The sequence below is a fragment of the Nannobrachium achirus genome (assembly GCF_963921795.1).
Source record: "Nannobrachium achirus genome assembly, chromosome: 9".
In the NCBI taxonomy this organism is placed as follows: Eukaryota; Metazoa; Chordata; class Actinopteri; order Myctophiformes; family Myctophidae; genus Nannobrachium; species Nannobrachium achirus.
This window is the reverse complement of record NC_137818.1, coordinates 35,768,382-35,791,151: the sequence shown is the minus strand read 5'-3', so window position 1 is coordinate 35,791,151 and position 22,770 is coordinate 35,768,382. Positions and strand designations below refer to the sequence as shown.

Here is a 22,770-nt window from a genome sequence, read left to right as displayed (position 1 = left end):
CTGATGATTCCCTGACAACTTGAAAAGTGGTGCAGTGTGTATCTGCCATAGGAATCTCACCTGGGGCTGGAGGGCTTGGCCCATTCCAGATGAGGCTGTGGTGGTGGTGTTGGTGGTTCCAGTGTCGTGGGTCTCACATGGTGGATTAGAACACACCTGCAACACACAGGCCGTTAGACAGCTACTAGAGACAGGCCTGCAGTAATCCAAGTTTAGCCATATTTAACTTATTTATAAAATGTATTTCAAAAATCATCGACAAAAAAGGTGCAGAAGTGCCAAAAATAAAGTGCTTGCCCGGGACCAAGATCAGGATCTGCATTGGCTCCCATTCAAAAGCTTGCAGACAAACCCCTTTTTCTCTGTTTCTAGATCCTGTCACATGGCCTGCAGCATTTCTTGCTAGCTGGTCTGCTTATAGCATGCTAACGTTTGATCGTGCTAGCATGAATCCTTTTGTGATCGTCCTTGTATGGCATTGTACACACGGATTTAGCGATCGTGCACACGCAAAAAACGATCACATAAAAAGGTAAGAAAATCATTTCATCGTGGCAGGCAACTACGAAAGTCGCAGTTTTTTCATAGCAATCAATGAGTTCAAATGTTATTTCTCTGTGATTGGATGAGTTACTTGATAATACTACATTCTACTCCACAACATTCTAGAGGTAAAATTATTGAATGTGCTACGCAGAATAGGCATGCTGGGGCTGAAGTAAAACAATCTGAGTACTACTTCCACACTTACACAGAGACATTAGGCCAACCATAACCTGTGCAAATAGAATTGGAGCTCTTTGACCCATACACGTATGTGGCACCAATAAAAGGCTGTTTGAACAACAGATCTGAAATCGGTACACAGTTGAAACCTAACAGCATTAACAACTTGGCCAATGCTGCTGTTAGGATTAAGATGAAGGCTCCTTGGGCATGCCTTAAAGTGTGATTAACTCGCTTATGAATCTCACCTGGAGGACTTGTCCCATTCCAGATGAGGCTGTGGTGGCGGTGTTGGTGGTTCCAGTCTCATGGGTTTCACAGGGAGGATTGGAACACACCGTAGTGGCTGGGCAGAGCACACACAAAAAGGAGAAACATGTAATTATATAATACTTGTTATATAGGATATATTGGTTGTTATCTAATTGTGGGACTTCTCTAGTTGCAATACCCCTACTAACACCATAGTAACATCGAAATCAATTCAATTCCAAACTTGATTCCAGACACACCTGGAGTCCATAGAGTACATACAAAACATTGACGTCACACAAATTAAACAATAAATAAAAACATCATAAATAGAGGCTGACTCTCCAGTGTTTACAAAGCCTGGACGAGTACCGGAGACAGCTCTTACCAGGATTGACTATATGCTTAAATAGTATCGTCAGGGCATCATTGTAGGCCTTTTTAAGACTCTGCATGCTACCTTTCTTGTATGTACAAGAAAGCTGTGTACTGTACTAGGGAGTGCACACTTCAGTACCTGAACACATACTGAACCTGCGTAGCAGCATATTATTATTATTATTATCATCAGGTTTGCAGCACTGTCTAGAGATATCTCTATCATAATGTAGAGTATCAGTGAAAATGTGGCCACGGAACTTGATTTCCTGGCATACAGAAAGACGACTGTCACATAAGTGAAAGGCTGGGAACTAAGGCCAATTCCTTACCATCATGGCTTCTCACTATTAAGACACTTTGCATTGTAAATTATGTCATGATCATTGCCATAATTGGAGCACACTTTCAATAGCTGCTATAACCCTCCACTGTATGGTCTCAGAACGACCAGGTGATTGATGATAGAGTTACCTATAAGTAAAGACTATACATTTTTACTACAAAGGTTACTTCAAGAAAGTAACTGTACTGGTCAATTTTGTTACATTTGTACACTCTCCAAGTTAAATTGACACAGGTATTTTACAGTGGATTGATGTTTGTTTTTCCGAGTGTAGCCCATATAGAGTATTACCCATGGTTTCACCATCTGTAGCTGCAGTAGTAGTCGTAGTAGTTGTCGTGGTCCCAGGCTGTTCGGATGTGGGAGAGGCCATTATGGCCACAGGAAGGTCCTGAACCATAGCCTGGGTCTCAACTCCACTGGGAGTGGTGATAAGCGTCACCTGCTGGAGAATGGTTGTCGTCACATTTTGTTTGGGGATTCTACTCATTCTTTCCATATTTGAATGAGATTAAGCACTTAAAAAAACATGAACCAATAGTAAGGAATACAAGGATCAAATCCTAGATCATCAACATTCAAAGCAATGAATAATAGTAAGGAATACATGGATCATTGGATCAGAGACATATGATGCGGTGCATATCAGGTCCTTGTTCTGCTCTGTCCTCACATGAACCGGCAGTAGAAGACTGTCTACCAATTTGTTGCATCTTATGCTTGTAGCAAAAAGTGTCGAACTGCACGTTGCAAGGCAAAACGGCGTCGTGGGGGATTTAATTTAAGGACCTGAGACACACCCATAGTGTGATCCTGTGATCCTAGAAGGTAGTGTCAGACCCAGAATCGAGACAAAACATAAGGAGTAGAAGACAGAAGAACAGAAGGAGAGAAGGAGAGGTGTGGTTGTGGTTTTATTAGTATTAGTAGGAGTATATACCTGTGTGGGTGATGTGGTAACCTGACCAGCCAGCATAGCAGTGGTTGCCAGGGTATTGGAGACGGTTGCCATGGTACTCATGCCTATACACAAAAACATGTTACACTATAATATTAGCACAGATCCCTGCATTGATGTTAACATTTGATAGAAGACAACACAACTGCACAATGTTGTCTGTCATACAGACAGTTAAAACATTTACAACACACAACCCGTTTACCTGTGTTGCCCTTGACGACCATGACTGTTGGTTTGCTGACAGTAGGCGACAGTCTGACTCCACCCACAGGGACTGTCCTCAGAATGGTACCAGGTTGTCCAGGTTGTCCCTTCAGAACCACCTGTGTGAGTCCCTGCTGTCCGGTTGTTGTGGACATCTTGGGTACGGTGGTAATGATTTTACCTCCAACTCCTCCTGACGGTCTTGTCAGAATTGTTATAGGTTTACCGGAAGAGACACCTGGAACGACAGACAGGCAGGCAGATCAAGTTTTATTTCATTATCCACTTGAACCCTAATGTCCCTTTTCTGGGGGCGCACATTCCATGGAGATCTACATGCTAACAACGCATTGCGACACGTTGTGTGCTTGTACGTCGGCTATTTGGAGAGTTGGTGTAGAGTAGTGATGTGTCGTTCATGAGTGATTCATTCATAAGAACAAATCACAAGAAAGAATCATGAAGGATTTGTTAATTTCCCTAAAATGTTACGTTCACGCTTCCGTTCACCCCTCCCCTCTGCACACAGGACGGCACATTCAGACAGTGGAGCAGAGTGAGCTTGGCGGACATGCATTCATTTGCAATTTGAATTGAAATAAGAACTATTGTTGTGTTGTGTTGTTCCTGGACAAAAGTAGTGACCACTTAGCACGCCACATTTAAGTTATGAAAGTAATAAAGTAAATGCACGTGGGTCCAGCTTCCTTCACAATGATCAATAGAGTGAATGGAGAGTAATGGTCGCCAGTTAGTAAAACGTAATGCCCCTTCATTTAACTATGAAAGACATGATGACAATGGACAGCTAATGATCGTCCGTCGTTGCGGCGGCAGCGAGACGGCAGCGCGAAACACGCACGTCTCCTAAAGGCCACTTTTAACCGCACAGATTCGTCGACGATTCGGCGGCGGAAGGCGGTGGATAGCGTCGGTTGCCGAACGGGAGCTCATCGTCAGGTTTTCGGCAGCGGGTCGGGAACCTTATCGACCGAAAACTGGGAAACTGGACTTGCCCGGTTTTGTTGAGTCGGTCCCTTGACGGTCGGCAGTGAAATGAGCCAACGAGAGCGGATAAAAGACAACACACAATCCGCTGGTAGCTATCTGTTTGGCATACTGTTTCCACACAGTCACAGAGGACACCGAGACAACACACTACACATAACTGAATAAAGTGGGCGCGAGTGAACTGCCTAGCGCGATGTAGAAGTTGCCCAATTGCTACGCTTAGAAAGGTGCTTGATTGTATAATATCCACGTTTCAACTGGGTCCAGTTTGGTTATCTAGATTACCTCCTCTTTCAGCTGTGAAAAGCTGGATGTGTGCTTCAGCGTATGACGGTGCGTGTCGAGCATAGCAGACATACAAGCTCACAACGCTTCAAGTTCCGACATGTTGTGAGCTTGTAGCTCTGATATTTTCAATGCGCGACGTCACACGGAGGCAGAACGCTGAAGCAGCAACAAGATGTTGTGAAAGTGTCAGATCATGATACAATTTTAAATGATTATGATTGGTTTTAAAGGTTGTTCTACACTTCTACTTTATCCAAATAATAATATAAATAATAGGCTTAATAACAGCATTTTCCGACAGCGACGGCATGCAGGGACGATCAAGTATGGAGTGAAAATAGCCTTTCAGACTACTGCCACCTCCTGGTTTGGAATGGTATTTCATGCTATATCTCCCCGCATGCGCACAACTGCATACAGTAAGTACAGTCGGCATACAGTCGGCAGACAAAGTTCTGTGCAGTTCTTGGCAAGTTCTTTGCAGTTCTTTGCAGTCCTTTGCAAGTTCTTTGCAGTCCTTTGCAGACTTTTTGGTGTGGAGAGGCCTTAGCGCAAGAAGCGCCACTGAGAGGTGAACGTGAACAAAATGATTCATTCACTGAAATGAACGATTTTGCCCACCACTAATGTAGAGGGGGAAAAGGAGTGGACCAAGTATAGAACCCTCAACTACATATAATAGGGTTTAAGTGGATGAAAATAATGTAATTAAATATATTAAATTGTCCCCCCCATGCAATACCTTTACAGCCCACAGGTTGAGAATCATTGTGTTAGTGTGAGGTAAGGTGTGTGTATGACTGAGGAAGATGCCCTAAGCATTGAAACATCAGTCACCCCTGCAATAAAGAAACGTGCAGCAGTCGAGTGCTCCGGAATTTTATTTGGGTAGTAATTCCTGGAGTGCCCAGGTATTATTCTTTCTGGTGTGTTACCTCCTTGCTGCAGGGCAGAGACGGGGATGGTTTTTAGGAAGGTTTGTCCAGGTCTGGCGGCAGCACCGGCTTGTGTGGTAGTAATGATGGTTGTAGATTTCCCGTCTGCTGAGGACACCAACTTTAAAATGGTACCAGCCGGTAACTGACCACCTTTGGTCTGACATATTGAGAGAGAGGACAAGAAGAGATATTAATTTAATTGAAGTATGGCTTTTGTGTACAAGTGGAATTAAATCAAGTGTTCCATTTTTACACTGTCAAATATCATAAAAGCACCATTATCAACTAGAAAAGGGTGCTTCCTCGGAGCACAGATCTCCAGGCTGGGTGGCCTTGCAAGGACACAAGGAAGCTATATAGAAATGGGCTCCACCCACACATATGTAAATAGTATGGAATACCAAAACAGTGTTTGACGGTCATTGACATGACTCACTAAGACCATTTGAACCAAACTAGAAAATCTTTTCTGCAACAAACACTAACAAACTGTAATTTTGCAGTGAAATTGCTTTTGATTCTGCGTTTTTCAGATTTGTTCAAATCGATCACATGTAGCCAATTGGAATGGAATATGAAAAATCCCTATATACTTTGTCTTATGGCGACGAAGAGTGAAAATAGCTAATCTACAAGCTCACAGCGCCCACGAAATGCATTGAGCTTGTAGATCTGCTATTTGCGTCATTCTTGAAAAAGACAACAAAAATATAATTTCAAAGAATAAATGCACACGCAGTGTACCTGGAGCATGTGTAAGGTGTGTGTGTGTCTGCGTGTGATGCGTGTTAGTGTACCTGTATGATCTGTGTCTGACCACCAGCTTGACCTGGCTTCTGAACCTGAATCATCTTCCCCAGGTTACCTAGGTTACCAAGCTGAAACACACAAAGGCATTGTATAAGACAATTTAGACTACAAATTAGACCAGTGGTTCTCAACCTTTTCAGGCCACGACCCCCAAAATAATCATATTTTAGCTGCCCCCCCCCCCCACCATGACAAGCACTAAGAGTTGATGCATTACAACACGGTTGTTATGTTTCCCCTCATTGGATCACTCCAATGTGGGTATCACTCCGCGGCGGAGGGATACATTCGAGGTAAGGAATAACTGATTCACTACCGTGCACACCTGTGCGTGCGTGGTTGGGGGTGTGGCTACCCCTATATAGACACACCCCACCCACGCGCGCTTGCTTTTTCATTTCTCGGCGAGACTTTCAGGTCAAGGAAGTGAATGAGCAGAGAAGGTAAGTATTTCTCTCTATTATAGCTCTTTTGACTTGATTCGCATCCAAGTGCTCTCAGTGGCTAAGGTTAGCCTGGAGCTGCTACGGTGTAGCCCTCCTCACGAGACACTTGAGTTTATACCGTGTGTACCATTATGCTGGTTGCTAAATGTTTGTAGCGCTGTTAGCTATGCCATGCATTAGCAGCTGGCTGCACTAAGCAAGCCTCTTATTCTACTATAGCATTGCTTGCTGAGGTTTTCTTTTGTGCTTTCTTTCTTGTTTTGCAGAAATCACTTGGAGATTCTTCTGCATATATATTTTGGATTGTTTTATATCAGCCAGCATGGCCATTACCTGGTGCTAGCTGGTATATTTCCATGGCCGACAGGCCTAACCATAACCTGGTAGCCTGTCAGCCTTCTGTTTTGCTGCATACAGTAGATGCTCATTAAAGGGCAATTATACTGTTTTTTCAGTTTTGGTTTTTCTTTTTGTTTCTGAATACGCTTCCATAAACTGGAAGCCTTTTTCAGTCCTTTGTCTACTGTTTTGTTTTCAAGCCCTTGTTGCTGTGGGGTGTAAGGCCCTTACGGGGCGACCATTGTCACTGGGCCTCTCCCCTGGTAAATCCCTTACTGGGTGCAGTGTATAGGGAGAGGGGACCCTGCAACAGGGTACCAGGAGCAGGTCCACTACAGGATGTCAGCTCGCTGTGTCCAGTGCGCGGAGGACATTCCTCCTGGGGATGCGCATGCGTCCTGCATGCACTGCCTGGGGCTGGCTCATGCAGTGGGGGCGGTTAAGCACCCTAATGGCTGCCTGTTCTGCTCAGTCTTCTCGGAGCGGCTCAGGGGGGCCCGTCTGTCCGCCATGCGGACCCGGGTGGCTCAAGCTGCGGCTCTGCCTCCCTCGGGTGTAGCGAGCCATCGTCCCGCTACCCCTTCCTGCAGTTCAGGCGGGCGCAGGGAGCAGGCCTGGCATCATGAGGACGACGTCCTCTCAGTGTCGGCCAGTGATGGCCTTTGGCTGGGAGACGATGCCGGATCTGTGAATCGCAGGTTTGGACAGTCAGCTGAGCCCTCTGAGGAGGACAGTGACGGTCCTGGTGTGGCCCCTGCTATGCAGAAGCGGGTCCAGGACATCGTTGGGAGGATCACAGCTGCCTTGGGCATTGCCCAGGAGGGGGCTCAAGACAGCCCGCCAGCTGTGCCCTTGTGCAGTGCCTTCAAAGAGGCCACGTTGGAAGGCTGGGCTGATAAGGGCGCCCGCTTCCACTTTACCCCTGAGTCGGGGCCATGGGCTTTCATGGCGGAGCCCGATTCCCTTGGCCTCCGGGGGTACCCAACCATGGACACCATGGTTGCAGCCATGGTCCTGCCAGATAAGGACATAATTGGGAAAACCCCCCGTCTTAAGTCCGGCCCTCCCAAGAAGTTTGACGATGACCTCAAGACGGTCTATGGGTCACTGACAGCGGTGGGACGCCTTACTAATGCAGTGACGCTCCTCCATACCTACCTGCAGAATCTGCTGCCCCAGGTTACGCCAGAGGAGGGGCCTCTCAATCAGGAGGTAAAGCTGATCTCTGACCTGATCGGCCAGATCCAGAGGGACTTGGCCCGGGCTAATGGAAGAGCCCTGGCACAGGTTGTGGTGGCTAGGCGCCACCTTTGGCTGTCACAGACCGAGCTGCCTAGCGGTATGCAGACCACCTTCTCCGACCTCCCTGTGACCCCCGGTGTTACCTTTGGGGCCGGGGTCAGGGAGATCCTGCGTCAGACAGACCAGGTCAGGGACGATCGGGACACCCTCAGGCGTTTCATGCCTCCACCTCGGGACAGGGGCAATCCTTTCAGGAAAGGTCGTCAGGACCGAAAGGGCCCTCGTCAACCCAAGAGGACGGCAGAGCCCTGGCCTGCTAGGCAGCCTCAGGCGGCGCCACCTAATCCGGCTCAAAGGAGAGTCGAGAAGCGCAGGCAGGAGGACCGCTGTCAGGGACGCTACGACAATCGTAGGTCCAAGCGCCGCCCTCCTAGGGGTGGCGGTCCACAGCAGTCAGCCTGACGGCATGCCCGGCCTCGGCCGCTTCTCCCAGGCCCAAAGGGCAGTGTGGGAGGAGCGGGTGGAGTCCCCTTGGGTGCTTTCCACCATGCTCCAAGGGTGCAGACTCCAATTCCGAGGCCGGCCGCCCCCATTCACAGGTATCCACCCTACGACAGTGGCCGACCCCCTGAAGAGGGTGGTGCTGCGGAAGGAGATATCTGTGCTGCTGGACAAGAACGCCATCAGGATACTACAGCCGCTAGAACGGCAAGGTGGGTACTACTCCACCTATTTTGTCATTCCCAAGAAGATCGGAGGGCTGCGCCCTATTCTCGATCTGCGAGGGGTGAATCGCTGGCTAAAGCGGTTGAAGTTCCGCATGCTTTCCCCAGCCCGTGTTCTTCAGGCCATGTCAAAGGGCCTATGGTTCACAACGATCGACTTGAAGGATGCGTATTTTCAAATTCCCATCCATCCTTCTTGTTGTAAGTACCTCCGGTTCGCCTTCGAAGGGGTGGCGTACGAATTCATGGTTCTTCCCTTCGGGCTCTCTCTGTCGCCGAGGACATTTACCAAATGCATGGTGGCAGTCCTCGCGCCCCTGGCAGCCAGAGGTCTAACGATCCTGAACTACCTGGACGACTGGCTAATTTGCGCCCACTCCGAGGTGGAAGCGCATCTGGCCACATGCAAAGTCGTGCATCACATACAGCAGTTGGGGTTGGTGTTAAACCACGAGAAGAGTCACTTGACTCCATCCCAGGCTGTGGCATTCATAGGGATGTCGGTGGATGCACAGACAATGAGGGCGTCTCTACCGCAGGTAAGGGTGGAGAAGATCCTCTCATCTCTGAGCCGTTTTCAGCGCGGCCAGGAGGTGTCAGTTTGGAGGTGCCAGCGTCTGTTGGGCTTGCTGACAGCAGCCTCACTGCTGGTTCCTTTAGGCCTGCTCCATCTCAGGCCTCTCCAACTCTGGTTCAACTCCCACGGGTTTCACCCGAAACGACACAGACATCGTCGCCTTGTGGTGACGACACAGTGCCTGAGGGCACTGTCGAAGTGGCGCTCACGCTCCTTTCTTTGTCAAGGGGTGGAGCTGCACAGGGTGTGTCGCAGGGAGCTAGTGTGCACAGACTCCTCCCTGGCAGGTTGGGGAGCGGTGCACAATGGCAGGTCAGCGAGCGGCCTGTGGAAGGGCCCTTGGCTGGGCTGCCATATCAATGTCCTGGAGCTCAGGGCCGTGCACCTGGCTCTCCAGTTTTTCCTCCCGTCCCTAAGGGACCGACATGTATTGGTGAGGACAGACAATTCCACAGTGGTGGCCTACATCAACCACCAGGGCGGGTTGAGGTCTCCCCGTCTGCACAGAGTGGCAGAGAGGTTGCTCGTGTGGGCTCATGCGCATCTAGCTTCTCTACGTGCAGCGTTCATTCCGGGGGCTCACAACACAGCAGCGGACATGCTCTCGAGGGCAGGGCCGCAAGAGGCGGACTGGCGTCTGCACACTCAGGTAGTGCAGCAGCTTTGGATGAGGTTTGGCCGGGCCCGAGTGGACCTCTTTGCCGCCTCAGTGAACTCCCAGTGCCCCCTCTGGTTCTCAGTGACGAGGCCACCGGGACCCCTGGGACTGGATGCTTTGGCCCACGACTGGCCGCAGGAACTGCTGTATGCATTTCCTCCACTTCCCCTGATCCCGGCAGTGCTGGACAGGACCAAGCTGGCAGGTCACAGGCTGATACTAATTGCCCCGTATTGGCCGAGGCGCCCTTGGTTCAGTCTCCTGTCGTCTCTCCTCGTAGGGACTCCATGGCAGTTGCCCCTGAGACCCGACCTGCTCTTGCAGGCCGGAGGGACCCTGTGGCATCCGGAACCACGGCGGCTCAACCTGTGGGCTTGGCCCCTGAGCGGCGCCGATGGACAGAGCTAGGCCTCCAAGAGGGGGTTATGGCTACTCTGGAGGGAGCCAGGGCTCCTTCTACTAATGCAGCATATCGCTTGCGCTGGAAAATCTTTAGTTCCTGGTGTGCTGCGCGCAGCCTGGACCCAGAATCCTGCAATGTGCAGGCGGTATTGCAGTTCTTAGATTCTCTTCTGCAGAAGGGATTATCTGCCTCCACTGTGAGGGTGTACTTGGCAGCCATCTCTGCTGGTCATGACCAGCTTCCAGAGGGTTCAGTGGGGAGACACCACCTGGTCTCTAGGTTCATGAAGGGGGCCAGACGTATGCGTCCAGCCAAAGCTAGGAGGGCTGTACGCTGGGATCTGGACATTGTTTTGTCAGCCCTCTCTAGGCCTCCATTCGAACCTCTCGAGGCAGCTTCGCTGAAGCACCTTTCTATGAAGGTGGCCTTTTTACTAGCAATCACCTTCACCAAGAGGGTTGGTGAGTTGCATGCCCTTTCAGTTAGCCCGGAGTGCCTCCAAATAGGGCCTGATCGGAGGAGTGTGGTTCTTCGACCGAATCCCTCCTTCTTGCCGAAGGTCCTGCCTGAGGGGTATGTCAACAGTCCCTGGTCTCTATCTGCTTTCTCCCCTTCTGCAGATGGGGAGGAGCATGGTTCTGCCCCCAGTGTGCTCTGTCCCGTGAGGGCTTTGCAGGCCTACGTGGATCGCACGCAGTCGCTGCGCAGGACAGACCAGCTCTTCGTGTGCCATGACGAGCGGGTCCTGGGGTCAAACCTGTCGAAGCAGAGGCTGTCCCACTGGATTGTGGATGGAATCCGACTAGCATACAGGCTGGCGGGTAGGCCTGAGCCAGTGGGTGTGGTGGCTCATTCCACCAGGGGCATGGCCACATCTAGGGCCTTCCTGCGGGGGGTCCCACTCTCTGAAGTGTGTGCCGCAGCCACTTGGGCCTCGTCGGCCACCTTTGCCAGATTCTACAACGTCAATGTGGCCGCACCCAGTGCAGTGGTGGCGGCAGTTCTGGGCGGCTCTTCCTGACCTCTCAGACGTGGCGGCCGGCTTGGGGTAGGTTCTAGGCTTCAGCCTTCTTGACCTGTCTGTTCTTACCTCAACCTCCAGATGAATCGGGTAATTCGATACCCACATTGGAGTGATCCAATGAGGGGAAACATAACGATGGTTACGTAGGTAACCACGGTTATGTGACCCGATTGGATCACTCCAATCCTGTCGTGGTGCTTGAGGCGCCTCGAAAATGATCTTCAAGCAAGCGCGCGTGGGTGGGGTTGTGTCTATATAGGGGTAGCCACACCCCCAACCACGCACGCACAGGTGTGCACGGTAGTGAATCAGTTATTCCTTACCTCGAATGTATCCCTCCGCCGCGGAGTGATACCCACATTGGAGTGATCCAATCGGGTCACATAACCGTGGTTACCTACGTAACCATCGTATTGTGCCTCGGTTGAATTTCTGCCTTTAATTTGTCATTTTAGAGGTGTTAAAAAGTCCTTAAATTGTCACTTCAGAAATGTGCAGATCCCCTCTATACACTTAAACGTTATGCTGGTTTGTTTACTGTTGAGTGAGAAAACAATGTTACATGTTAAGTTAATCATCTGGGGACCCCTCAAAATAATTTGGAGACCCACAGGTTGAGAACCACTGAATTAGACAACGTATTATTATTATTAACAAACACTGTTGACATTAACTTATTACTTAATACATAATATATTACTGTAATGTTATTACTTTACAGAGTAACGAGTAATATAGGAATGACTATCTGATGACACACACACAGATACACACCAGAGTTCCGGCATTTCCCATGGGGCTCTTCACCAGGGTGAAAGTCTTGGTGACTCCGCCCACCATGGTGGTAACAACCTGCGCCTGCTGAGCCACTGTCACTGTGCCCGACTTATGCACAGTGATGATTGGCCGGCCAGGGGTTCCGGGGGTGGAGCCTACCGACACTCCTCCCAGCTGGGCAGCAGCTGTTTTCAATATATGAGTACCCGGACTACTGACCTGAACAGGAGACAGACAGATAGATAACAGAGAGCCAAATTAAAACATGTCTTAAAACAGACATTCTACCACCAGTGTTACACATTTCCTAGATTATAAAGAATATGTTTTTATATTAACTCATAATAAGATAGTGATTTTTAGTGGTTAACAGGCATGGCATTAGATACAGGGTTTTAGTGATTTACAGGCATGGTGTTAGATACAGGGGTCACACCTACAGTCTTAACCATGGTTGCTCCACTTGGCAGGTTGAGGACTGTTTGCGTGGAAGGTGGGATCTTCTGTGTTGCCGCAGCAGCTGCTGCTAGGGCAGCCATGCCACTCATCTGAGTGCTGCCTCCCACGGGCTGAAAGGAGAAAGACAACTAGAAATTAGGCCAAAACAGGTATTTATTATATTTAAATTACATTTTTTAATTTAAATGTGTATGCTGTAGTATAGATGTTAGCATGACTTTAGTTTATGATGTTAACATGTCTGTGGTTTATGTCCATAGAATGTCTGTAATTTATGACTGGTTTTACCGTCGCCTGTGTCGCCTGCCCAGCTACCACCGTACGGACACCAGGGGGAAGTGATGTGACATTGACAGGAGATTTTGGTGCGGCCTGTCTCACTGTGACCACAGACCCAGCGCTGGTGGTGCCAGGAGCTGCTGCCACTTTCAGCACGGCTGTGGATAACATTATCATTAGAGTTAATGTATTTTTCGCACGCACGCACGCGCACACGCACGCACGCACGCACGCACGCGCACACGCACACGCACACGCACACGCACACACACACACACACACACACACACACACACACACACGTTTACACCTTCAATACAGCCGAGATACATCTTACATTAGAATCTCACAGGCTTTAATATGACCAAAGGTCATACAGAAACAAATGTGTCAAACATAAACCTACCTGCAGCTCTAGTGTCAATATAAATTCTACCCGTCTATAAATAATATAAAATCAACTTGGTGCCATGGTTGACCACATTATGAACCCTAATGTCCCTATGCTGGCACCCCTGGATGACCCTGGTCAACAAAGTATATACAGTGAGTGTTTGGTCATTATAAATCCGTTAAATCAAATGCTTACCGCCACATACAGAAACACTGAACAAAGTAATTGCGCCCTATGCTGGCGCAAGTAAATATAAACATAACATTAAATCTACCTGGTGATCTTGTGGCAGCAGCCAAAGGGGTTCCTGGTACAGAGGAGGTGGGGGAGGGGACTATGGTGTAGCCCTGCATGGGTACCCCAACTGGGGTGGCTGGTGCTGCAGCGACGCTCTTGAGTGAGGGGGCAGGGGTAGGTGTTGTGGCAGAGGCCGGGCTCTGGGGGGCTCCAGGTGTAGCTGGGATGTTGTACTTCTGGAGCTGCAGCAAGTAAGACTCTGCTGTCTGGGATGGACCCCAGCTCACCTCCAGGCTGCTGGTGTTGGCCCTGACCAACTGGACACGTGACGGTGCACAGGGACGCTCTGGAAACCATACAGATAGGGATGTCAGCATCAGTACATTTTACTTGATGGTTATTGTGATTGCGATTAACAATTTCATAGTGTTTTTGGCGGGGGGCGCTCTCCATTCCGACATGTCGCCACTCTGACAGTGACATCTTATTGTCGGAGTGACAACACTTCCATAGAGGTTAGAGATAGGGTTAGTGTCGGAATGGAGACATGTCGTATTGTTTTTGGCAACGAATGTTTGCCTTTTAGGAGAGTGCAGATTTAACAAATAACCTAACACAGAAATGACTGATAATGACTGGTACCAATAATCAAAATAAATAATGTAATCAAAATAGGCCATATTTAATAATCTTTTACTTTTTCAATAGATCTGCCGTTTCTGATATTTTTGTAAATGTCTGAAAATGTTTCACCATGGGAACGATTATACCAAATAATTGTGATCAACTCAAATAATTTCGATTAGGCAATTATGTAATAATTTTGACAGGCCTACAAACGACTTAAGTGTATTCATTAGGGCAGTACAACTATTCCTACTGTATTTAGGACAACTATTTCTGCAGGTGGTGTTATTACAGTAGAAGTACACTTGTAATAGTATCTGTAGTACTAGTATTAGTACTCACCAGTCTCGAGGTACCACAGATCCTTACAGCACACCTGGTTGTTCCAGGCCTTCCTGTAGCCGTCTCTCCCGCTCCAGACGTATAGTCTGGAGTTGATGGCGACACTGCAGTGACCAGCCCTTGCTCTGGGAACGTTGTCTTCCCCCATGTCCATCCAAACAGTCTCCCAACACTGATTATCTGACACACATCGAAAGAAACAGACAGACGTGCACAGTGCAGTGTTACCCAGGTATCTGTCTGTCGAAATGTCTTTTAATGTATCTATTAATACAGTGTTAAAGGAATGAAAATGGAAAGTTCTCTAATTATATATTCATCCTCACGCTAGTTTCTTTCTTTGTCTACAAAACACACAGAGTTTTCTCTCTGCAAGGCATGAGCGCAAGCATGAATATGTAGTGAATATTTGTATATCACATTGCGCTTCTTTGGCTTCCTAAGGCTTTGAATGGAGAAGCAGGAAAGGCCTGTATATGTGTGTAGTCATGTGTTATATAGTGTGTGTACATACAGAGTTAAAAAGATAACTCTTGGAGATACAGTACATGGAACTAGAAATACAGTATCACGGTTGCATGTCTCTTTTAGAGATGCTGCGATATAGATTTTTCATCTTCGATACGACATACGATATGAAAGCATTCGATACGATTCCGATATGGACCGTTACAATATAGCATATAATTTTAAGTCTTTCTATGATGGGGCGCCCGCTGGCCTGGTGGTCAAGGCGCATACCACATACTAGGCTATGATGCCTGCTGGCGTCGCCGGTTCGATTCCCGATCCGGACGACCTTTGCCACATGTCATTCCCCATCTCTCTCTCCCTGTTTCCTGTCAGTCTACTGTCCTATCAAATAAAGGCATAAAAAAGCCCAAAAACAAATATATATATAAAATTGTATATATAAATATACAATTTATTTCTGATTTTGTAGTCTGGAATGTTAAAAAAGGGTATTTGTTTAATTGTTTATAATTGTTCCACTAGTTTTACAATCTTTATGAGAATAGCTGATCTACAAGCCCACAACACCTTGCAGCATGACATGTTGAGAGCTTGTAAATCTGCCCCCTTTCCCTTATGACATTTATTTTCTTCTCCGGCCTTGTCAGTGGAGGCATAATTAACACTTGTAGGTTCAAACAAGCCAGCTAGCATGTATTGTTTAGTGTGTGTGTGTGTGTGTGTGTGTGTGTCTGCTCATTTACCTAGGTTGAGACAGGCCAATGTGTTTGTACATTTCCATTCCTTTTCATGTGTTGCTGCTTTAACGTCTTCCATGACAAGAGGAACCCAACCACCAAATACAAACATCCTGTAAATTAAAAGAAAAACAACATCAGCTTCATTCAAGGGATCAATAACAACCCTTATTGTTATATCATCTCTTTATTTGGCACAAAAAGATCCCCAGTTTGCATCCCGGTCCCAGTCTATGTGTTAAACTGTCACTGAGCAAGACAATTTACAACACACTAAACCTATCTGTTCCCCTGGCACTGCCCCCATAGCGCCTGATACTTAGGATGGAGTAAATGCAGAGGACACATTTTGCCGTATGTGCAAATACACAGTCACAAATAAGACAGTTTAAGTGTGTGCTACCTTGTTAATGGTAGCAGTAGCAGAGCACTAACTTGTTACTGGTGGTAAAGGTAAAGTGTTTGGGCGTGTACTCACTTGTTATTAATGGTAGTAGCAGAGTGAAGGCTACGAGGTAGAGGGGATGTTCCACTGATCCCTGGTTTTGTCCAGTTCATAGAGTCTGAAGTATAGAAAGTACATCAATCAATTAATCAGTAATGAATAAACGCTGCATCATGCTGTATTATCAAATAATATCATACGACAATCATGTGCAATGTCTGATAACGATTACATTACAATGCTGGCATTTAAAAATAGGCAATAGCAATAGGCAATTGCTGATAAACCAGTACTAAAACACTAAACCTTTTTTTTTACCTGCAATTATAGTGCCCCCATCTGGTCAACCGGGGTCATATGTCATGGGAAGCACATGATGAACATAATTGTTCAAGTTTCACAATCATATCACAACAATAACAATGATACCCACCTATGTCGAGCATCCACAGGTCTCCCAGGCGACAGCCACTCATGCCTCCATAGATGATGAGGCGTGACTTCTTGGTTGTGCTGCTGGTGTAAACCACTGCTGTGTGACTCTCTCTGGGCGGAGGCAGCGCACCAAAGGTCAGTGGAATGTCCCAACCAACGACGCTGGAGCCTGCCCTCAACTCTAACGAGTACAGGTCATTCAGGTACCTGGGGACGTACAAAGTAGTTGTGGGTGAGTATTGTGTGAGTGGTACTGCTGTACGGTTATGCGAGTTGATTGTGGTAAATAAATAGATGAACATTAAGCAAACAATTAATGTTAATTTCAGCATGTTGTTTTAGTGTATGTTTACTATGTTAGTTGTAGCGTTGTGCATACTGAATGTGGTACCTGGGGATGTTGTTTTTGGGGTCTTCACTGTCATTGGCCAGCCCTCCAAACAGATAGCAGCGGTTACCAATAAGAGAGAAGCTGTGACCCAGGCGGGGGCAGGGGGGCGGGCCATTCTTTGGAGACTTGGCTTTAAGACGCTTCCACTCCCAACGACTGGCCTGATAAATAATAATAATAAAATAAAAATAAAAACGATTATACAAAATAAAATAAAAAACTATCTTCCAATAGTACCGACCCCTGGTCTGATAAAAAAAAAATTAAACCAATAGAATGATATTCTAATGACTGCCGTAATCAACAATAAATAAATAAATACAAATCTATCTAAAATACGCAGGTTCTACATTTATTTGTTATCTCCAGAAGTGGACTTCCAACAGGTGTCCTAAAGTGTATTTGTAGTTTTAGAACAGGAGCTCACCTGTAGTTCGTAGAGGTCATTGCTGTATTTTCCATACTCCACCATTCCTCCAAATACCAACAGTCTGGTACCGTCACACACAAACCCATACGCTGCACAACCTGGAGGGATGTCTCCTCTGACAGCTGGGATGAACCACTGGTTGGTAGCTAGAACAAACATTTATAACACATTCACACATACATACCCAAACAATATTTTCTAAGGGTGAGGGGAGAGATAAATGGGTAATAAACTTGTATCAGTGGTCAGCTGCAAAGTCTACCCTTGGGATTATATAGTAGCTGAATGATCAGCACAGCTAAATAGTGCTTAGCTTGCACAGCAACTCCCTGCGAGGAAGTTGCCAGCCATGTCAAACATGCAGATGGTTCGGTGAAATGCATGTCAAGGAGACACTGGCATTAAGCAGACAGTAGTATATATAGAACAGTGATTCAACTCTAAATCAGGGCCCACTTGAAAATCTCTAAATTGCGGCCCACCCATGTGACCATTTTAAGTGGTCAGATGAGTTGGCCGCAAGCATTTTCAGATCTCAGCCTCAGGCAAGGAGGCCTAGTATCAAGACCACCAGGTTTCTGAACATGGACTTTTCCTTTTTCCTTGTGGATCTACCAAATGGATTAACCAGTGAAAGGAGTTTTTATTATGAGTATGGTCTACCATCCTATGTGAACCTGACAATGCATTGAAACTTTTTTTGTTGTGGGAACTGGGAACCTAACAATGCGTTGATACTAATCTCCTTAACATACCGGATGCTAATGCAGACCTACAGTATAAGTGTAACAACCTCACACCTTATGTCTAACCACATGTACAGTACATACATACTGTACCTAAAGGTCTATTTTTATTCTCAGATCTCACCTAGGAATCAGAAAGTCTTTAGTTTACATCATCCTGACTTGAACCGCTGTTAGTCTGTATTCCGACATTAAATGTCAGCTTGTATTCTGACAATTGTCAAACCTGTATGCTGACTGTTGTCATCCTGATCTGAACTATTCCAAAAGTTGTCTGCCTTTAATATACCGACTGCTGGCTGGCAGACTAGACTTTTGTCTGCCTGGATTCTGATGGCTGTACAGCTGCTTGTACTAAACCATGTTATCAATAGACAATTCTTTATAATAATGTGATCAATATACTGACCAGGTAACTTCATACATCATCACTTCAGTTCACTGAGGACAGACTACAGAGATGTCTTTCTCACACTATAGTATACAATATCCCACAAATAAAACTATAGAAATGATCGGGCCTTGTCTAGGTGTATGAAATGTATAGTGTAGAAATAGTTCAACAATCTTGAAAAACAGCCAATGTGCAGTTTATTATACACTTCATTCATTCGTTATAAATCAAGCTGTTGTTTATTTTAAAATAAATCTATTATACTTAATCAATAATGAACTGAAATGCATAATGCATTCTACTGTTTATTATGAATCAACCTGGTGTTTAACAACTGTTTTTCTGGAATTATTAACTAAGATTTGTTTTGAAGAGGGATGTGACGTCATCAATGTTTTCGGTAAAACGCGCCATTTCTCTTTGTGTTGCTCCACTGTTCTGTTGTTAGCATGTTCTCCCTACACACACTTAGCATTGTTAGCATGCTTCCTGGTACAGAGCCGCTAACAGTGTATTTTTACCAATCAGAACTATCTTATTGCCCATTTTGATTAACGACATAGCCATGTCAGTTAATGTCCATATGTGTCACATAATGATCGCAACTTTAAGAATATGTTGACGCTGGGGGGAAAAGGTTGCTCTTGGTTTGTTATTACAGTCGGCTAATGCCGGTAGTTAGCGTGGAAGTGAGGACATTAGCCTCCTGAGGCTATATGTTGTACAGCAGCATATTGTGTACAACAGTGGTTCTCAAAGTGGATTTCAGCCAGGGACTCACTATGTTCCTTTATGAGGGTCTAAATAGACCCACATGAGTCTGTAACTTTGACAGTGTACAAATGGAACCAGTTGAGGGGAAACCTCCACATTTCAAAGTTTGAGAACCACTATCTGAACTGACCTGTGTTGTAGACGTGTAGCTCGTCCACTATCCCTTCATTTCCTCCTCCAAACACCACCATAAGCTCCTTGATGGCCACGGCGCGGTGTCCATGTCTGGGACGGGGCACCGGACCGGTCCATCCCACCACCCGCTTCCAGCAGGGCTGGATGACCGCCGGACCACCACAGGCCTCCAAAGACATGGTCCAAAATCCCAAGTTAAAAGTCTCTGTACACTTGTGTCCAACAACTAGCCCGCAGCCAGCCGGTGGTTACTGTTAGCTCAACCACAACCAGGCTAGTGTCCCTCTTGTGAAGCTAAGCAGCTAGTTGAGATAAACCAGCTAGCATGCGACAAGTTAAGAGTCGCAGTGCGCAACACTCAAAGAATTAAAAAAAAGAATATATCCACTCGTTCTCTCCAGTGTGCCAATAGACAATGAATGTTCTTGTTTTTCCCAAACTTAACAATACTCACAACTCACTGCATACTGTGAGGTATGCAAGTCAACTTGCGTTTAGCATTAGCAATTAGCAAGCTAGCTAGCTAACTAATGTAGCTATGAGAAATCTACGGGAGCCGCCATTTAGCAAAAGAAAAAAGCCACTCTTCAGAAATGATGTGAATAGTCCAACAGGCCTCAGTGAACGGAGATCCAACTATTCATCAATGCACGGCGATTCCGTGCATTGCTGTAAAAATCTATTTTTGTGTTTTTAACTTGCAGCTAAACGTCAACAGCAGCACTTCTTAATAATGATGCTATGGGAGCCGCCATCTTGCTGTTAGCAGCCTGCATTGCACACACTGCTAGAGCAACTGGAGGAAAATGGCAGCACTGCATTAATAGGCGGCTATGCTAACCTGACAACAACTCTCGTCGTTTTAAACCATTTAATTCAGATTCATGTAAGATAAAGTTGCTGTTGTGATTGTTGAGATATTTATCACGATACCAGGCCTCTGTAGGTCCGTTCTAAATCATGGAACCATGGAAGAATCAGGTTTAAGGAAACCAGCTGCTGCTGTTGCTGTTAGCAGCTAATGGGCTAGCAACGTTAGCTACTGTCAGGTTACTAAGTTGTACACAGGAATAAGTAACTGCTTGAATTGTATTTATATAGAAGACTGTGTGCATTTAAAACAACAACCACTCTTATTCAACAAAACAATAAAAAAAATACAAAACTACTTTCCAGCATTGTAAAAATACAATACATTTTAATTTAGCAATTGGCATGTAGACTAGCAAGCTTGGCAAAAAAAAATCCAAAACAAGAAAATATGGGTCAGAGATGACCGATTTCCCTTATTGGGTTGTAATGCCAGCCCTTCATAATAATAGTGAAGTGTGCTTTATCGTTAACATTTACCCAATACTAAATCGTCTTAAGCTGTAAATTGCATTAGACTAGGGAGTAAAACTCTGGTTGTAATAATAAATGTACATCTATCTTCACATGCCGGTGATGCCGCTCAGGAAAACGCCATCATTTTATACAAACTATTATTATCTATTTATTATCCCGTGGTAGACGCTACATCCGTCACAGGGACCGTCGCCCTGTGATTGGCTAGTTGGTTGGTTATTGATGCTGGTTTCATAATTCAACGCCTATGAATGAATAACCATTCACCCTTCTTAAAAAAAAATGCAACATTAAAAATTGAATAAAAGAGTTGCAATTAGTGCAAGGCAAAAAAAAAGCCCTCACTTTACAGATCAACAGATTCAAATAACTGTATTTTCCCTTTTTACTTCTGCATACCCTATCTGAAAAACACTGCTCTTTGTGATTGGTGAACTGATCTCATTTACAGACGAGTTTTCCCCACCCACCCTAGGGAAAACAATATTGCCCATGGGGAACACATTAATGGCATATTTATAACAGTAATATAGTGCAGTGATTCAACCCTTTTAATTTCAAGGACCCCTAATTTGATATGCATTAGGCTCCATTTGAACATTATTGTTAGACATTAGTCTGATATTGTATGTTATTTGAAGCAGAATTCCTTGACTGACAATTTACAGTACTGTCTGTAATCTGGAGGTATTAGAGAGAGATAACAGTGAAACTCATTCTTGAACTATTTCTAGTTGTAATTAGGCTACTTGTAGATGCAAAATCATGCATTACTGAACATCCAGTCAGTACACCACCATTGCACAAATCGTATTGTGATAATAGATAATTGAATGTGTTGTGTTGTCCCACCTTACCGCTTATCACTATATAAGCGTGGGCTGGCTCACGGTAGCTGACAGAGAACATCTTGCAATGGGCCTGGTGTACAAGATACTGTACACCACCAAGATACCCATAGGCCTACCTGACAAAATACTTCCTAATCAAGGGTGTCCACAATTACAACACCAGAGGCAGCACCACAAATCACGTTCAACCCATATTTGTCTCTAAAAAGGTTCAAATTCGTTCTCCTGCCACTAAAACATGTGGAACACCCTTCATGTCATCTTAGGCCTTTCACAGCAATCAGATGCTGCATTCATGATTTGAGGCATTTTGTTCCAAAAATAGACCTGCTGGTGGCGCTATAACAGGCCAATGTGAAAAGGTGGTATTTGTTCCTCGGCCTAGTGGGGATTTGTGTGCAAATTTCACGAAAATCGCACACTGCATTCATGATTTGAGGCATTTTGTTGAAAGTTAATAGACAGATCCGGGTGGATCATATAACTATAGAGATATAGTGTACCAATTTGCGTGATGTTATGTTAGGAGAAAATCTGTAGAAGTAGAAGGGCCAATGGTGCCGGAGATGAACTGCTCACAGACAGACACACACACAGACGGACAGACAGACAGACAGACAGGGTGCAAAACATGTGCAAACACTGTGTGTGCAGACTTTACTTGTCAGTAGGGATACGTCTCATCAGCAAATTATGTTCAGGCATTGAGTATGTACGGAAATAGAAAACAGTGCAGTATAGTTTAATAAAACTGTAGTTTTACAACATATATTCAAGAGCAAGAGCACACACACACACACACACACACACACACACACACACAGACCATAAAACTAGTTTGTGTGAACTCATGGATATATTAAATGAAATCAAATCAAAACAGCAGCCTGACAATCACAGTGTGACTCTCTGTCCCTCCAAGTGATGAGATCCCAACTCTACTAGAAAGCCAGGCCATGAGTCTCCAACAATAATCAAATTCTTGCATGGATCAATATTGTATTTTGATATTACCATTTTGAGGTACTGTAGTTGCTTCAAACAAGAAGAGCACAAAACATAATAACATTTTAATACTCCCAGTAAATTACAACAAATATGTGACAGACAGGTAATACATGAACTGTTGTTCAGATTAATACACACAAATAAATAGGCTATAGCAAGA

General features: G+C 45.7%; 1 protein-coding gene across 3 annotated transcripts in view; it reads right to left on the bottom strand.

The window, feature by feature from the left end:
- The window catches only part of hcfc1b (host cell factor C1b), a 35,999-nt gene extending 15,822 nt beyond the window's left edge, over window positions 1–20,177 (bottom strand). Inside the window, exons 1-18 of one of the 3 annotated variants that reach the window (XM_080734148.1) lie at window positions 19,400–20,177; window positions 17,353–17,501; window positions 16,926–17,086; window positions 16,533–16,741; window positions 16,133–16,217; window positions 15,661–15,767; window positions 14,444–14,623; window positions 13,512–13,820; window positions 12,853–13,001; window positions 12,546–12,674; window positions 12,103–12,324; window positions 5,902–5,982; window positions 5,102–5,261; window positions 2,866–3,105; window positions 2,643–2,725; window positions 1,994–2,147; window positions 975–1,072; window positions 61–156 (exon numbers count right to left, since the gene is read on the bottom strand). In XM_080734148.1, the coding sequence (XP_080590274.1) occupies window positions 61–156; window positions 975–1,072; window positions 1,994–2,147; window positions 2,643–2,725; window positions 2,866–3,105; window positions 5,102–5,261; window positions 5,902–5,982; window positions 12,103–12,324; window positions 12,546–12,674; window positions 12,853–13,001; window positions 13,512–13,820; window positions 14,444–14,623; window positions 15,661–15,767; window positions 16,133–16,217; window positions 16,533–16,741; window positions 16,926–17,086; window positions 17,353–17,501; window positions 19,400–19,583 (2,796 nt within the window). In that variant the 5' untranslated portion in view covers window positions 19,584–20,177. The remainder of the gene's footprint in view (window positions 1–60; window positions 157–974; window positions 1,073–1,993; window positions 2,148–2,642; window positions 2,726–2,865; window positions 3,106–5,101; window positions 5,262–5,901; window positions 5,983–12,102; window positions 12,325–12,545; window positions 12,675–12,852; window positions 13,002–13,511; window positions 13,821–14,443; window positions 14,624–15,660; window positions 15,768–16,132; window positions 16,218–16,532; window positions 16,742–16,925; window positions 17,087–17,352; window positions 17,502–19,399) is intronic. The other 2 variants (XM_080734150.1, XM_080734149.1) reach the window with 2 other exon arrangements.
- Window positions 20,178–22,770: the final 2,593 nt, after the last annotated feature.